Genomic DNA, 18,562 nt, shown 5'->3' on the forward strand with positions numbered 1-18,562 from the left:
CTTCAGTGCTACGAGTTCTGCTGTTTTCTAAGGCAAGTAAGATGTAGAAAACACAATTACTGTGCCAGGAGTCAGAATTTCTTTGGGTTTTTTCCTCAGTCCAATATTAACTAGATATGTGATATCGTGAGAAAGCCCTAATTTCTAAAATTTAGGAAGTTTCTGAAGACTTCGAAGGGTAAAGAAGAAATAAAAAGAGGAGGAAATTGAGTTGTGGGACTAAAAAATAACCTTTAATCTGGTGAGATAGTGGATTTATTCATTTAATGACTAGCAAGTGCTTTTTTAAGTCAAGCACTGTTGTAGACACACATAAGCTTGAGAACTGCTCATTGATTGCCCTTAACTTAGGGGATACAGATCTCTAATCAAGAACTTATAAAACCCTGCCAGTGATCTGATTTCAGTGAATTATTGTAGAATGCCCAGTGTGTTGCCTGGAGCATTAGTTTTGTCTGAGCATGTGGGCAAAGGCTTTAGAGTGGAGGTAACGTTTCGGTAGCCTTCAAACTTGACAAATATTGGTCTGCATAGTGCATTTCGCAACTGAAGATACACAGCACATTGATAGAACACAAGCTTTTTAGATGGCATACTGAATAAGCACTTTTAGAAATATTTTTCAACAATTATGTACACATTTTACTATGTTTTAGAGAATTCAAATTTAGATGTAAAGTCCATGACTCCCAGGGCAGGCACTGAGGTATAGCATTGTAGCCATCAGGGGAACGAACCAGCAGATAGAATATCTTTCTCTGTCTCTCCCTCTCTCTCTGTCACTCTGCTTTTCAATAAATAAGTAAATCTCAAAAAAGAAATAGAAATAAAACCATGACTCCCAGATAGTATTACATAGGATATGGCTAACTAAAGGAAATGTAGGAGAAAGGATTGGGTTTCATGACCCAGAGCTCTTCATCTTCCTTATTCTGTTTTATTTCATTCAAGACATTAGTCATTATATAAAATTAATCCCTTTTTCTTTTTTAAATTTAAGGTATACGAATTTCATGTATTTCTTAGATATAGATTTAGGAACATAGTGATACTTCCCACCCATGCTCCCATCCTTCCTCTCTTGTTCCCTCTCTTTAATTTTTACAAGGATCTACTTTTAGTTTACTTTATACTCATAAGGTTAACTCTACACTAAGTATAGAGTTCAACAAATAGTAAGAAGAAAAAACACTGTTCCTCAACAGTAAAGACAAGGGCTGTAAACAGTCATGGAATCTGAAAATGTTAACTTCTATACACTTGTATATATTTTTGGTACTCTATTAGTTACCACAGATCACGGAAAACATATGGTATTTGTCTTTTTGGGACTGGTTTATCTCATTAAGTATAATTGTTTCAGTTCATTCATTTTGTTGCAAAAAACAGGATTCACACTTTTTTTATCAGTTGAATGGTATTCCATAGTGTATATATAACATAATTTCTTTATCCAGTCATCAGGTGATGGACATCTGGATTGACTCCATATCTTAGCTATTGTGAATTGAGCTGCAATGAATATGGGGGTACAGAAAACTCTTTCATCTGCTGATTTTATTTTATTTTATTTTATTTTTTTGGGTAAATTCCCAGGAGTGGGATTGCTGGGTCATATGGTAGATCTATTGTCAGCTTTCTGAGGTATCTCCATACTGTCTTCCACAATGGCTGTACTGTTTACATTTTCACCAAAAGTCGATTAGGGTACCTTTTCCCTCACATCCTTGCCAGTATTTATTGTTTGTTGATTTACTGAAATAGTTAGATATTTTAATAATGATGAAAATATGGGGAAGAGCAATTATGAATTTAAGTATCAAATGGAGTCAGACTTCAGTTCCACCGACCTTGCTTGAATCAATCATTTATAGGATCTGAAAAGCAATGCGCCTGACCAATCTGCAGAATCAATTTTTGAGCTGATTCAATGCTCTCATTTTCCATATGAAGAGACAGAGGCCCAAAAAAGGTTAGTGATTTGCTCAAGGCCACACTAGCACTGAGCTACAAAGCATAGACTCCAATTCATGTGATTCAAACAGGTCAATGCACTTCTAATAATCTTACTTATAGAGAACAGAGATTAATGGAGTTTTCTCATGACAGATTTCAATATGCTGGAAATCTATAGGTAATAGAATGGTATACATTGCTTAATTTACATAGTCAAGGATGAAGTTACTACCAACAATCAAGGCATAAAAAAAGGAAGAACAAAAATAAATAAGAACAATTAGGATTTTTCTACTGCACTGTCTGATAGCATAAATACTAGATAGTACACTATTGATGAAAACATCAGAATTACCTCCAAGGACCATGCCAGCTTGACAGCACTTTCTAAGGCGACACGCCGGGCAGTTTTTCCTGCGGATTTTATCAACAATGCAGTCATTTCTTCCAGCACATAAATAGTTATGCTGCCCTAAAATAAAAAACAAACAAAAAGTGAAAAATACTTACAACATCTAAAGACCCCTGGAAATTCTATGCAACGATTGAAATACCCTGGGGTAGGTGCACATCAGCAAGTGTATGAATCTCTCAGTCAGCCTTTAGCTCAGCATGATGAATGTTGGTGATGTCATAAATCTGCTCAATACTTCACCTGTGCTTTCAGAAGCCTAAATGAGAGGAGGAATATGGCATAAAAATCAATTCCAGGGCTCCTTTAAAATATATTTGGTACATTTTGTGAACCTTCTGAATGCTGGTCACCACCACACTGCCTTTAGCTACTTCTGTCATTTCAGGTTTGGTGCTGATAAACACTATTTGTGAAAGATAGTGGACTCCTTAGTAAAACCCTTCTTTATGACTTCTAAGACTTTAAGGAAACAGATAAAGATTAGACAATTAAAGAGGTCTCTGAAATAGATTTCCTAAAAATCTACCCACTTAGTCCTATCTGGGGCTGATTCTCTCTTAAAGGATTTAATGTTTATGAATAGCATATTTAAAAAAAAAAACCTTTATTATACTGACTACTGTACTTGGTTTACTTTGACCACAAATTAGAAAACACTGTGAATAGTAACCATGATAATGAAAGAACAATGTAAAATAGAAAAGAGTACTCAATAAAGGAGAAGAAAGAATTATAGAAGAAATAGAAATCAAACACATTGTCCTGGGGTCATTTCACGTAAGGGAAACTACTTATGCTTTTGATACAGTCTGGAATATGAACTCAATATTCAACAATGATAGGGCCAGTGCCGTGGCTCACTAGGCTAATCCTCCGCCTTGCAGCGCCAGCACACCGGGTTCTAGTCCCGGTTGGGGCGCCGGATTCTGTCCCGGTTGCCCCTCTTCCAGGCCAGCTCTCTGCTGTGGCCAGGGAGTGCAGTGGAGGGTGGCCCAAGTACTTGGGCCCTGCACCCCATGGGAGACCAGGATAAGTACCTGGCTCCTGGCTTCGGATCAGCGCAGTGTGCTGGCTGCAGCGCGCCGGCCGCGGTGGCCATTGGAGGGTGAACCAATGGCAAATGAAGACCTGTCTCTCTCTCTCTCTCTCACTGTCCAACTCTGCCTGTCAAAAAAAAAAAAAAAAAAAAAAAGATGATTTTTTTTTGGACAGGCAGAGTTAGTGAGAGAGAGAGAGACAGAGAGAAAGGTCTCCCTTTTCCCGTTGGTTCACTCCCCAGATGGCCACCACGGCCAGCACGCTGCGCTGATCCAAAGCCAGGAGCCAGATGCTTCCTCCTGGTCTCCCTTGCGGGTGCAGGGCCCAAGCACTTGGGCCATCCTCCACTGCCCTCCTGGGCCACAGCAGAGAGCTGGACTGGAAGAGGAGCAACCGGGACAGAACCTAGTGCCCCAACCAGGACTAGAACCTAGGGTGCCAGCACCGCAGGTGGAGGATTAGCCTAGTGAGCCATGGCGCCAGCCAACAATGATGATTTTTAAAACACAAATATGTCCCATTAAATATGGTATGAAGCAATCTAATGTGTTAAGATTGAATGAAATTGGAGAAAATATCAGCTGAAATGTGCAACCATCAATTAAGTGGAAAATTTACTGTTTGCACTCTATTTTTCCAAAAATACCTTTAAATCAGATTGTCTTTTGACACTACAAGACTACACATATCCCTTAAGTATAACAGATAATTTTTAAAAAAATCATGAAATTGGGCTAGCATTGTGGTACAGCTGGTTAAGCTGCTATTTACAGTAACAGCATTCCCTTTTGGGTGTCAGTTCAAGTCCCAGCTACTCTGCTTTCCATCCAGCTCCCTGCTAATGCTATTGGGAAAGAACCTGAAGATGGCTCCAGTATTTGGGCCCTTGCCATCCACATGGGAGACCTGGATGGAGTTTAGCCTGGCCTATCCCTATCCATTTACAACCATTTGGGGAGTGAACCATCAGATGGGAAATCTCTCTCTCTCTGCCTTCCAAGTTAAATAAATATTTTTTTAAAACATCGTGACATTTCCCTGCAGTATTTTACATCTGTCAACATCAAAATCAGAAATCACAGTCATTCTTCAAGCAAAGCTTGCAGGAAAGATTACAGAGGTCCTTAAACATGTACTTAATCAAGCAGAGGAAAGGATGGATATGCACAAGTAGCAAAGGGCAAAAACCCAAAAAGGCCATATCTGTTCCACAGCTGATGACACAATGGTTCTTGATCTGGGGCATTTTTAGAAAAATATATTCTTTTCTTAAAACGTATTCCTCCATGAACTTATGTCTGTGTACAGCCACATCTTAATGTTCATTGTCTTATTTGGGGTCCCTGGAGTTGGGCTTTCTTTTTAATAAGGGTAGTTATGAAGCTTCATATTCATGCTCACTTCTGTGCACATAATGCCTGTACTACAGGTTAGCAGAATGTACTGCACACCACTCTGATTAGACTTTCCCATGAGTTATATACCCAGGTTAAAGGAGTGACTGTGGGAGTAAGATATTTGTTTGTCAATCAATCTATCTCTGCTAAATGATGTTTGTAAGTCACTCAGCCTATCTGTCTGTGTATCCCCTATACAAATCTTTCAGAAGAAATAACAGAAAATAGATTTTTCCATACTATACAGAAGACAAAGCAAGTAGTGCACAAGGATGTAACAGTTGTTTGAAAGGAGATGGTACTATCCTATACACCTTGGCCATAAACATAGAAAACAAGCCTGGTGAAAACAACTGCATGTAGAGTGCTGCTGATTTGTTTCACTTCTGCTTCTTCAATTACTGACAACAGCACCTCCTTCTTCACTGTCTCAGAAAAAGAATTTCTTTACCAAGGTTCTCAGGCTCTCTGTCCTCCTAAAACCATTCCTTCCCCCAGCTTTCAAATCTTGTACCATCATTTTACCTCCCTTTCCTCATAAAATATTTTCTCTTTCCAAATGATATCTTGCTTTCTCATCACATTTTTCCATTCCCCAAAATTCCAGCAGCAGAGGAAAGGAAATCTATTTCACTCTGAATTCCCTGGCTCCACACTTTCCTTAGTCACTGAATGAGGCTGTTGAACATTTGATGTCTTCTAACAATTTCATTTACTCTTTGGCATACAGTAATTTGCCTTGTACATTCACTATTCTTATGAAGTGGCTTAGCATAATCAAGGCTTTCAACGTAAGTGAGGTCAAATGTAGTGGTTATCTGGTTATAATATCATACACTATATTGTTAGAGAATTCTTCAAACAAACTAAGGAAATTCAAAACAGAAAATCAGCTACAATTTCATTACCATGGAACTATTTTCATTTTCATGTTTCCTTCCTGCTAGGGTTTGAATGCCTGTGTTTCTCCCAAATTCATTCTGAAAGCTGAATTCCACCCAGTACAACAGTATCAAGAAGAGGGGCCTTTAGGAGTGAAGTTCTGAATGCTCCAGCCTCACTGATGCAATCAGTGTCCTCATAAAAGGGCGTGAGGGCACAAGCTTATTCTCCCTTTCCCTCTGCCATGTGAAAACACAGCAACAGGTGCCATCCTAGAAGCAGAGATCAAGCCCTTACAAGACACCAAATATGTAGCACTTCGACCTGGGACTTCCCATCCTCTCCAGCTGTGAGAAGCAAGTTCTCATGTTTATATTCAGTCTGATGTGTTTTTGTGATTGCAACAGGAAAAGACCAAAATATTTCCATTCTGTCTAGTCAGACCAAAAGAATACTTAATATCTATTGATTAATATTTATGAAGTGGTTTTACACTTTCACAAAATTCTTATTTATTCAATAAGAATTGATTAGTGAGTATCTGCTATAATACAATGCTAGCATTAAATAATCCACCTCTTTCCTACTAAATTAAAATGTCTGTTATTTGTTGACACTCTACCTAGTGCTAAAGAGCAGTAACTGTTTGTTCTAGGCTCAGATCTGCAGCTTAATATTCTCGAGATAACAACAAGAAGCACTTATTATATATGCCAGGCATTGTTATGAGCTATGTGTATTAACTCATTTAATTATCACAGAAATTATGAGAGGATTATTATTTTCATTAAATAACATCCCTAAAGTCACACTACTAAATATTTTAGGCTAATTTTCTTGAGAGGTATTACAGGATGTTAAGAGTAGGGACTTGGGAGCCGTACTACTTAAATTTGAAATTAAAACTCACAATTTATTATTAGCTAAAAGATCTTTAGCAAACAAATGAATATAATATTAATACCTAGGGTTGCATCTAAGGATTACATGTGTTCACATAAGAACATAGAATGGTCTGGCGAATAGCAAGTACATTATGAATTCATGCTATAATCATGTTTATCACATGGCTAACTCCCAAACATATAGTTAGATTTATTGTAGATGTGATTTAAGATTTTCATATCAAGTGAAGTTATTCAAGGGCACTTAATATCTGTTTGTTAGTGTTTGTGATGTTCATGTACATACAGGCAAGGAAAAAATATTCTCAAATATACATAAAATGAAGAAATAAGGTCCCTCAATTTTCCTAAAGAGGTTCCTGAAGATGTAACCCAGTCAGCAATAGATAGAGAGCATACGAAGTCTTGTATGAAAGAATTGATAGTACTAAATAAATTTAAACATTTTCAAGTATAATTAAGGAAATTAAAGTTACATTAAAAATGCAATATTTACATATCTTGAGGGAGAAAAAGAGCTTAGAAGTACAGTATTTATGCTTGGAGTATAAAGGAACATTTTTAATATTTGTGAAGTGATTGAGACCACTGGCATGAAGTCACTATGTTAAAGGGTTGGCATTACTCATATCATTGAGATCTGGAAAGCCTTAAAGAAATATGGAAACTCAGTCTACCCTCAGCTATGGTCACTTTTATCACTATGTCATGGGTTGCCAAAGTGCGAGCAAATCATCATGCAAGCAAAATAAAGGGGTGTAATTAGAGGTTAGTCTTCTCTAAGCATTTTTTTTTTCTTTTGGCCAAAGCAATTTTGCAGCCAGACAATTCTAACTGGAGCTGACTCAGATAATTTGGCATGACGCCCAGGCACTGCCACTACAACACTTGGTCAGGACTCAGAGCCACCAAGAATGCAAGGAATACAGAAAGAGCCACCTATTCCATGTGCCATCCCATCATGTACCTGGCTGTATATGCAGATGAAGAAATCTCAGGCACAAATCTGTTGACCATGTCACAATATTATCCTGGAAATATGTCAAATATTAAACTTGGTGGGTTGCAAATCCAACATAACCACCTCTGCTAGCACTTTTCTTCAGAAAATAATCCTCAATTTATACTCTTGTTTTGAAAAATTCATCCTTGTCCAGATACACTTGCTCATTCCTCATAAACCAAAGGTTGAGGGCTCAAACTGCACATTATTGTTTCTCATTAGTCCAACATAAAATTGCCAGTATTTAACAAGTCACTATTAAATAACTCATTTGCAACATTCCATTTTCTAACATTCTTGCTGTCTCCCTACACCTTCTCCATCTGGAGTCAGAAGACATTCAAAGCATTTATAAGCTAGAAGCCACCACTAACAAGAAGCATGTCATAGTCATAAACAATAGGAGAGTTCATTCAATTAGGAGATACTGTCTAGCTCTCCCTAAGCCCCTCTCCAAACCTGAGGAACTCATAACTAAAATTTGCAACAGTACAGATTTCGTTCTTCTTGGGACTGGCTTTCATTTATGGTTCACAGAGATCCTCCCCTTCCTCCCTCCCTCCCTTCCTTCCTTCCTTCCTTCCCGCCCCCACCCCACCTCTCTCTCTCTTTCTGTCCCTGACAGGAAGCATGCTTCTAAATTGTATCCAACATTCAGTGAGTTTGTGGTAGAAAGAATCTGCCCTCTGTGTACCAGCTCCCAAGTCTGCAATTTGCAGGGAGTACTAAACTGACTTTCTCTATTTTATTCCTTTATGTATTAAACATATATATTCAATTCTTTTCTCATTTCACTACATATTTCTCTCTCCTTTTCCAAAGTCTTGAAGAATTATGATTTCTTGGAGGCAGGCATTGTAAGGAAGCAGCTTAAGCCACTGCTTATGACCCTTACATCCCACATTGAAGTTCTGGTTCAAGTCCCAGCACCTCTCCTTCTAATCCTGCTTCCTGTTAATGCATCCTGGGAGACACAGATGATGGCTTAAGTGCTTGGGTCCCTGCCACCCACATGGGAGACCCAGATGGAGTTCTGAGTTCCTAGCTTCAGCCATGCCCAGCCCAGGTAGTTGTAGACATTTGGAAGAATGAACCAACCAGTAAAAGACCTCTATCTCTGTCTCCCCCTTCCCTCCCTCCCTCCTTCCTGCTCTTGATCTCTGTTGCCTTGCCTTTAAATAGATGAAAATAAATTAATAAATATATTTTAAAAATTACACATCTATCCAAAACATTGGATGGGGGAAGAAATCAACCATGACTAAAAACAAAACAAGCTATATAAAATCTTAGTCTATAATAGAGGGTGAATTTTCACTACCACATGGTATAAGAACCTGTGCCAAAAAACAAAGACTGGTATAGGATCACTGAAATTTTCTAGGAATTCTATAAGAAATAAATACAAAAAATACCTTTAGGGACAAGTTTGAGCACATGTGCAAATATGAAACAATGACATAAAGGTTGCAAATGATGATCTATAGAATAATGTACATAATATGTAAATAAACTATTTTATTCAGTGTAACATTATACAGCTATGAGAATGAATGAATATCTATCTAACCCATTCAAAAATGTGGCTGGGTTACATAAGTATAATGTGAGAAATAAGTAGACACAGAAAAATACTGTATTGTTCTATTAGTATAAAGTTCTCAAAGTGTCAAAACCAATCTCTGATGTTAGAAGTTGGAGTGGTGGTGGGTAAAGTGGCCAGAGAGAGCAAAATGGGGCTTCAGGAAGCCCAGTGATTTTTAACTTTATACATTTGGGTGATAGTAACATGGCTTCATTTACTTGGTAATACTTCATAAGCTTCATGTGTTTAATTTGAGTATTTTTCTGACAATATTTGTCAATAAAATTTCTTTCTTTCTGCTAAAAGATTGTTCTAAAAGGATAACCTGGAGGACACTGTGATCCAACAGGGCTACAGAGGGTTGCCCACTCAGAGTCCAGAGCTGAGGGTCACAATCAGAAGTGGCAGAGAAGAGAGGCATCACCTTCACTGTCAGATGACAGTTGGAACTTCCCAGCGAAACAGCTCCATGGACCCACCAGAAGAGGCAGTCAGGAGAAGCAGAGGCTCTAAGGATCTACCAAATGCCGGGAATGCTGGTGAGAGTTACACTTTTACCTGCTGGAGACAACTCTGCCCCTCTCCAACCTCACTTCTCATCCTTGGTCCTGGAGAGGTCAACTAAAGTACTAATGGGTCCATAGGAGTATAGTTGGATAAACAGAGAAGAAGCTGATCGTGTTCATTTTACCCTGGAAACTTCAAGCCCAAGCATGTGCTGCTGCACTGGGGCAAGGGGGAAATCCGAAAAGAAATGAGATTTTGGAATTTTGACTAAAACGTTGGCCTGGGCATTTTGATTATAGACATGGGATTGTTCTTTTGATTAAAAACTCTGGGACTGGTGTAAAATTTCATGCAGGGGATGGAAAGACAAGCTACAAAGTGTGTTTATTGTTAGGGGTCACACAGATATTATGCATATGCATACAAATACGCGTACAGATACAAAAGTATTTCAGAAAGTTCATGGAAAATGTAATTAAAGACCACTTTTGTTGAAAAAATTTCTAATCCATGCATATTCTTTTCATAACACACATTTTTCATAAGCTTTTTGAAGACCCCCTCATATGCATATAGATGGAACAATTTGGTAAATATTTTAATATTGCTAGAAATATAAATGTAAGCCAATAATTCTCAACAAGGGGTAATTTTACCTCCTTCTCTCATCCTTTATAGGACATTTGGCAATGCCTAGTGTCAATTTTGTATCACATAAGAAATGGATGATCTGGGACTGGGGAAAGAAATGTTTAACTTGAGGGTCCAATGTTTCGGTCTAGTAGGTTAAGCCACCAGCTGCGATGTCAGCATCCCATATGAGCACTGGTTCGAGTCCTAGCTGTTCCACTTCCAATCCAATTCCCTACTAATGTGCCTAGGAAAGCAGACATGGATGGATTCCAGGCTCTTGGCTTCAACATTGCCCAGTCCCAGCCTTTGTGACCATCTGGAGTGTGAACCAGCAGATGGAAGATTTTCTCTCATGTGCTCACTTTCACTCTCTCCCTCTCCCACCTTCCCCAAACCCTCTCTGTAACTCTCCCTTTCAAATAAGTTTTTTATTTTAAATAAATGTACACGTTAAGCCTGAGATGCTTTGTTGTGACAGAGGATTTGAGGATTTGACTTGACTGAGGGCTAATAAAATTGTATAAAAACGTATGATTTGTCACCTTCAAAACTCATGTTGAAATTTAATTCCCAATATGAGGTAATAAGAGATGGGACTTTATTTATTTATTTATTTATTTATTTGACAGGCAGAGTGGACAGTGAGAGAGAGAGAGACAGAGAGAAAGGTCTTCCTTTTCCGTTGGTTCACCCTCCAATGGCCGCTGTGGCTGATCCAAAGCCAGGAGCCAGGTGCTTTCCCCGGTCTCCCATGCAGATACAGGGCCCAAGCACTTGGGCCATCCTCCACTGCCTTCCTGGGCCACAGCAGAGAGCTGGCCTGGAAGAGGGGCAACCGAGATAGAAACGGGCGCCGCAGGTAGAGGATTAGCCTATTGAGCCGTGGCGCTGGCCTAAGAGATGGGACTTTAAAGAGGACTTTAATAGGGCTCTGCCTTCATAAATAGATTAATCCTCCAAGGAAAGTACTGGTTTCATGGGTGAATGAGTTATCTCAAGAGTGGGTAGCCAGTTTGACTAGCTCTCTTCTCTACTCCTTTTCTGTCACTATGTGATGCCCTGTGCTGCCTTGGGACTCTGCCACCACCAGAAGTGGCTCCCAATTGGGCCAGTGCTGTAAGTCAAAATAAACCTCTCTTCTTTATAACTTACCCAATCTATAATGTTGTAGTGTTAGAAACAGAAAATGACTTAAGACAGTTCGAACACAGCATTCATTCAAATAGTCATGAATGCATAATGACACATGGAATGGAAAGAATAAGAGAAACAAACAAACAAACAAAAAAAGAATAAGAGAAGAAAAAATTCACTGGCAACCACTGACAGCTACTAGAGCACATTTTAAAATTAGCTTAAAAGTTGGTAATTAAATGTAAATCATCAAGAATATATTAGGCTTTCTATTATAAATTAGAGTTGCCTTTTAAAAGGAACAAAGAAAGAACTATAAAAAACGTATAACTGATAAAATCAGAAACAATAATAAAATCAGAAAATCATCCTTTGCAACCCTTAAAAAAAAGGATCACCACTCATCAAGTCTGAAAGACAAAATACTTCTCTGTTTTCCAACTACATGTCTCTGTGAGGTCACGTTTTCTTCTCATTCTTCAACCAAAACAACATATTACAACAGACTGAATATGGATGTAAATATGAGGATCCAGCTGACTTCTGTTAAAGCAGACATTAGAATGACTTCTAAAACTCTAAAACAATGCAATGCTTGTCATTATAGTCTTTGGTTTGAAAAAAAGAGTATCTAATAGGTCTGTTATTTTAAGAATTAATTAATAGAAAGTTCAGAAATTATGTTTTAATTTCTAATATATAAATACTGGCAGATGTAATCCACATACAAGATAATTTTCAGGCTCTCAACAATGTTTAAACAAGTAAAGGGATCATCATGAGACTGGAGTGTCTGAGCATTGTTGACCTGTGTAGTACTACTGTCAAAAAGTTTAATATGAATCTAATCATGTTGGGGAAAAATAAGACAAATTCAGATTGTGGGGCTTTCTACTAAACAGCTAGCCTGTCCTGAATGACAAAAAAGATCCAAGATTTTTTTAGGTTAAAGGAAACTAAATGGAATTGTTGGCTAAAGAAACGCATAGTCCTTCATTGGATTCTGAATAGAGAAAAATGATTCTATACAGCACGTTTTCGGAACATAGAAAGAAATTCTAATATTCAATAAATATTAGAAAATTATTGTATCAACATTAAATTTATCAGGAGTAACAATGTTGCTGTTATAATAAAGAATATCCTTGGGGCTGGCATTGTGGCATGGCAAGTAAAGCTGCTGTTTGCAGAACCAGCATTTCATATTGGAACTGGTTGGAGTCCTAGCTGTGCTACTTCCAATCCAGCTTCCTCCTAATGGCCTGGGAAAAGTAGCAGAAGATTGCTCAAGTGCTTGGGTCCCTGCACTCATGTGGGCAACCTGGAAAAACCTCCTGGATTCTGGCTTTGGAGTGGCCTGGCACTGGCTATTGTGGCCATTTGGGGAGTGAACCAGCAGATGGAAAATTTCTCTTTCTCCTTTTCTCTATAACACTGCATTTCATATAAATAAATAAATATTTAAAAAAGAATATCCTTGTCTTTAGGATATTAATTTTGAAGTATTAACAGGTAAAATATCATGATGTTTGCACCTTACTTTCAAATAACTGAGTAAAAAGGTTCACTGTACAATTTTTTTTTAGTGCCTTCTTCAAAAATCCAAAGTATTCTAAAGATGCACATAGAAGAGACGGAATTTGCAACTAGTTTTTCCCAATAGTTAATTGGGAGCTGGTCACATAAAACTGAAGTTAAAAGAGAAAGGAGGAGTGCCGGCGCCATGGCTCACTTGGTTAATCCCCTGCCTGTGGCGTCAGCATCCCATATGGGTGCCAGGTTCTAGTCCCAGCTGCTCCTTTTCAAGTCCAGTTCTCTGCTGTGGCCCAGGAGGGCAGTGGAGGATGGCCCAAGTGCTTGGGCGCCTGCACCGGCATGGGAGACCAGGAAGAAGCACCTGGCCCCTGGCTTTGGATTGGCGTAGCTCCGGCCGGAGTGGCCATTTGGGGGGTGAGCCAATGGAAAGAAGACCTTTCTCTCTGTCTCTCTCTCTCTCATAGTCTAACTCTATCTGTCAAACAAGTAAAAAAAAAAAAAAAAAGACAGAAGGGAGGAATGAACACTTGGCAGGGTGTGAACGAGGGCTGTGCAATAAGGAACTGGTTAGAGTATCTTAATAAAAGTAAAGAAAAGAAGAGAGGCCAAGGGAAAGAAGAATGGAAGGAAACAAAATCTCATTGAGCACCATTATAGACTAATGCAACAATAAAGTAAACCAACTTATTTCATGTGTTCATACAACAAAATAGATATTACATAGCTATTTAGTTTCCCCAAGGAGAAAAGTAGACCTAAAGAGTCTTGAACTAGGAACTGATGTGATACAGAACATGTCAGCAAAGAAATGTGCACTGGGTACCAGACACGAAGACATGAGCGCATGACACCTGAAAGGAGCTCCTGGCTCAAACTACAACAGCCTGGCAGTCAGCAGAGCAAGCAGAGGAGGGTGCTCCTGTCCCCCCCCCCCCCCTTCTCTCTCTCTTTCTCTCTCTCTCTCTTTTTAAACATTTATCAATTTATTTGAAAGGCAGAGATAAAGAGAGATCAATCTTCCAACCACTGGTTCACTCCCCAAATGGCCACAAGAGTTGCGGCTGGGCCAGGCCAAAGCCAGGAGTCAGGAACTTCTGGGTCTCCCACGTGAGTGCAGGTCCCAAGCCATCTTCCACAGCTTTCCCAGGCCATAGCACAGAGCTGGATCAGAAGTGCAGCAGCTGGGACTCAAATTGGTACCCATATGGGATGCTGGCACTGCAGGCAGAGGCTTAACCCTCTGTGCCACACCACTGGCCCCGCTCCTGTCTCTTATACCAGGAAATCTGCTAAGCTACACCCTGAACCACAGGCCACAGCAGGAATCCCAGTGTTCTTCAAATATCATACAGACAAGTGCTTCAGACAACATTGGGCATATGCTTAAACTCTTAGATATCTAAGCACGTACTATATAGTGTCTTCACTCATGAAATGCAACTTAACTTGATAGAACTCTAGCCTATTCCAGCCATTCAGTACTTCAAAAAGGGAGTCTGAGGTCTGCCCACTTTTTTTTCTTGGTAGTTAACCAGGTTTTTGGTCTCATTTAAAATCATGTTTGACATTTTCTTTTTAAAGAAAAACTGTAAATTTTCCAATAAATGCAAAAGAGCAGCATTTAAAATTGTATTTTCTTGGGAAGCAGTGATTCCTTTCGACTTACAAAGTGAAATGTCTCTTTTATGGCTAAATCTACTTTTGTTATCCAAGTTCTACCAGCTATTAGCTCTATGATCTTGAATAGATGATTTAACAGCTTGGTGCTTCATACCCCTCATCTGGGAAATAACAGGTCAGCTGTCATTTTGAGCCTTAAATAACATAAAACCTGTGGCACCATAACAGACAAAGATACATCCTTAAAAGGTAATGATAATGACCATTCAGTAAACAAATACCTTTTGAATATTAACCATTGCGCCAACACTGTTCTAGCTGCTGATTATACAGTATAAAAAAGACCCCAGGTGGCTATTTTCTGTGATTGATTCATACATTTGCTGAACTTGCTAGTCTTAAGATCTAATTTGCTTAATACTTTTTAAAATTGCTGTATTTATTTATTTGAAAGGTAGGGACAGAGACAGATACAGAAATCTTCCATCCATTAGTTCACTCCCCAAGTTCCCATTACAATCACTGTTGGGCCACACAGAAGCCAGGAACTTAAAACCCAATGCAGGTCTCTCCCATGGTGAAGACTAAAGTACCAGGGCCATCATCTGCTGCCTCCTAGGTTACACATTAGCAGGAAGCTAGAATTGGAAGCAGAACCTGAACTTGAGCCCAGGCACTCTGATATGGGATGCAGGTGTCCCAGGCATCTTCTCAGCTGCTATGCCACGTGCCCATTCTTAATCTGTTATTGATAGAAGTATTAAATTAGACAACTTGACAGCACTCTTAGTGGGAGAATGCTAACAATTAAATGAGAAACTGGCAATCATTGATGTTTGGAATTCTTCAGGACATCCACTGGAGATGGAAGTTAGGTTGAGCTGGATGTGGGAAGAGTTTGGGGAAAAGGAAGGAGAGAGGAAAGAGCCAATTGCCAAGATACTGAGCGGTGCCCTGGACCATTTCAGGAAGTTGGTAATGGGAGAGTTGATAGAGCCAGAAAGAACAGGAGTAGAAAGTAGGATCAGGAGTGCAATAGGGCTTGGTGTCCTATGAAAACTTGGATTATTTCTGTGACAGAAATACAGTGCAAGTAGAGGGCTTTGAGAAGAGGAATGATACAATCTGACTCATATTTTAACAGCATCACTTTCACTTCTAGGATAAGAACAGGCTCTAGGAAGGCAAGGGGGGACATGGGATTAAGAGGATATTGAAATAAATGGAAAGGAACATAACGGTATCCTGAACCAAAGTGGTCAGTGAGGTGGGGAGAGGTCAGACCTGGATATATTTTGAAGGCAGAGCCAAGCAGTTTCTAGAACTCTATTTATGACACATTCCAGTATTGAATTTTTTTTAAGGAACACAGTCCTTCCTGTTACTGCTCAGAATTATTTTTCCCTCTTTCCTTTATTTCTCTTAAATTTAATTTCTTTCTGACACAGAACAGCCTCTCCTTCATCCTTCCTGAAGGTGCTTTCCTACTTCTTTTCTCAACAAAACCATCCTTCTGGCTCTCTTTGAGATGCTTGTAATTATTTACACATCTTTTCACTTGTAAAACACCAAATTATAGGCAGCATCTAACTAGCCACACCTGACACCTACAATTATGTATTTAGCTAGCCAGTAGGCATTTAGGAAAAGGCACAATATGCTACACACATTTTTTTAAAAAAAATAACACATACCATTGAGAAAGAGGTTTAAAACATTCACATAAAAACATGAAAATTACCACGCTGTTTGCCAACAAGGTGGCTTAAATCATTGTGCTACTGTAATATAAGATTACAACACACATGTAATTTGTTCATTCTTTATCTCATATTCACGCAGTTTATATTTTCTTCTTGAGTACAAAACCCATGAATTTATGAATGTTAAGCTTCATTGTTTAATATGCAAACTCTGCTTTTTTTGATTTCAGGTGAAATCAAGATGCTCTTCCACTTCTCCAGAGTTTCCTCAACCTCATCTGAAATTGGCTTTGTAAAAAAGTAAATTATGGCAATAGTCAATTAACATTTTCCTAATTTAGGTCTAGGCCCTCAAATATAAGACCAGACTTCTATCAGAGTTTCAAGTCTCATAAATCTCTTAAATCAATTGCTACTAGCACGTCTTACTTCAAACAGTGCTGAGAGGTCTGGTGTAGCAGAAGCAGTTTCGCCTTGGCAGTGTGGCAGAACTACGTTTATCAGCTCCACTACTTACTGGCTGGGTGACATTACAGAAGTTACTAACCTTCCCTTCCTTTTTTCAAGTCCTCTGTCTGAAAAGAGGGATAGTAGTAACTCCTCAAGCAACTCCTGAGAGCTAAATACAGTATAATATGTCTACTGCAGTGTCTGGCACATAATAAGGACACAAAAAGTGTAAGCCTCCATCCTCCCTCCCTGTAGGCTCTTTTAGAATTTTTTTCTGGAGGAGGGAGCCTTCTTGGTAGCAGCAACAGAACTCTGCCCTCTGTACTTTAACCTTACTGCTTTGGGGAATGAAAAGTAGCTTTTTCTCAGCAAAGGATGGGAGATCCTCTGATCTAGACCTGAGAATAGTTTAAATAATCTTAGAACTGGCCTCTTGGACAAGCCTTTGTGTGCACCTTCCCATTGATTCTAGAGCTGGCTTTCTCCAAAACAAAATGGACAAGGGCACCTCACAGCTGAAAGTCCCTCGCTCCTCTCTGAGTCAAGAGTGCATAAGCAAACACCTGAATAGCTCATTGCAAGGCAGATTTCTGGAACCCTTTTCTAGATACCTTGATTTCCTCCGCCTGGTGTGGGGCTCAGCAATCTTCACTTAAACCAGTACCCCTGGTGATTGCCAAGCAGTTTGAATATCAAAGGAAAAGCACTGGTTTACCAGACAAAATCAAAGTAGATCTGAAGCTAATCTTTGGACTTACTAGTTTGAGTTGTTTAGTACTCATACTATAAAGATAACAGGTAAACACTTAGACCTAAAACTCGGGAGTTAAGGGGAAAGTTCTGTGGTGGAGACAGACATTTAGGAGGGATCACAATAGGGATGAATTATCTAAAGCTGCGAGACTGGATTAGATCGCCACAGAAGTCAGTCTATAAACAGAAGGGAAGAGATCCGAACACTGAGCAATGGGCCCTACCACTTCAAAAGCTAAAGAAGATTCTGACTGGTGTCAGTCTCCCGAGAATCCAGTGAAGAACTTCCAGAAAGGTGATCGAGCAACTGTCAAACAGCATTAGTAGGTTAAATAACATTGGACTCAGGATGGCTCTCCGATTTAGCAATGTGGAAACATTAACAAGGGAAGTTTTGGTGGAGTGACAAAGGCAAAAAAAAAAAATTCATTGGATTAGGTTTAAGAGATAATGGGGAAAGAAAACTCATTGGTAGAACTTTATGCAAAAACTTTTAGTGGCTGACAGGTGAGTAAAATCACCAGATGTATTTTGGTTTTAAGAGAGAAATAATAAGATGTTTGCATGCTGATGGTCATGGCCCAGTGGAGAGGTAACAAAATGACCTAAGGGGAGGGAAGAATTACTTGAGCCTGCTTCTGAGTGGGCAGGAGTCTGGATCTAGTGCACAGGGGGTGAGCTGCCAGTGAAGTGGAGCAGATCCCTAGTTAAGAGAAAGAAAAATGGGTTGTGGGCCAGATGCCACAGGAGTACAAGTAGTGGCAGGAGTTTTAGAAATTTTTTTCCCAAAAATTCAGAAGCAAGGTTATCAGCTGATAGAGAGGCCAGAAAAGTGAGGAGAAGGTAGAAGGCAGCCGTCCAGAAGCCATGGAGACTGAGACTGCGGGGCAGTTCCCTTAGTCGTGATCTTCATCTTTCAAGCCTATGTACCAGTTATGCAAGGCTTCTTTTCTCCAGAAATTCAGCTAACAAACTTCTCTCCTCCCTGATGTCAGTGTTTATTACAAAAAATTAGGACAGAGACACTAGGTAATGGGTAAGATGT

The 18,562-nt window shown here is 39.3% G+C and overlaps 1 protein-coding gene across 3 annotated transcripts in view; it reads right to left on the reverse strand.

The window, feature by feature from the left end:
* PGR (progesterone receptor) overlaps nt 1–18,562 on the reverse strand; it is a 71,564-nt gene that overhangs the window by 40,383 nt on the left and 12,619 nt on the right. For all 3 annotated transcript variants that reach the window (XR_517023.4, NM_001082267.1, XM_017350681.3), the window contains exon 3: nt 2,312–2,428. Coding sequence is in view for 2 of the 3 variants with exons in the window: in NM_001082267.1 (NP_001075736.1) it covers nt 2,312–2,428 (117 nt within the window). In the remaining variant the exon portion in view is untranslated. The remainder of the gene's footprint in view (nt 1–2,311; nt 2,429–18,562) is intronic.

Source organism: Oryctolagus cuniculus, chromosome 1, assembly GCF_964237555.1.
Source record: "Oryctolagus cuniculus chromosome 1, mOryCun1.1, whole genome shotgun sequence".
Lineage (NCBI taxonomy): Eukaryota > Metazoa > Chordata > Mammalia > Lagomorpha > Leporidae > Oryctolagus > Oryctolagus cuniculus.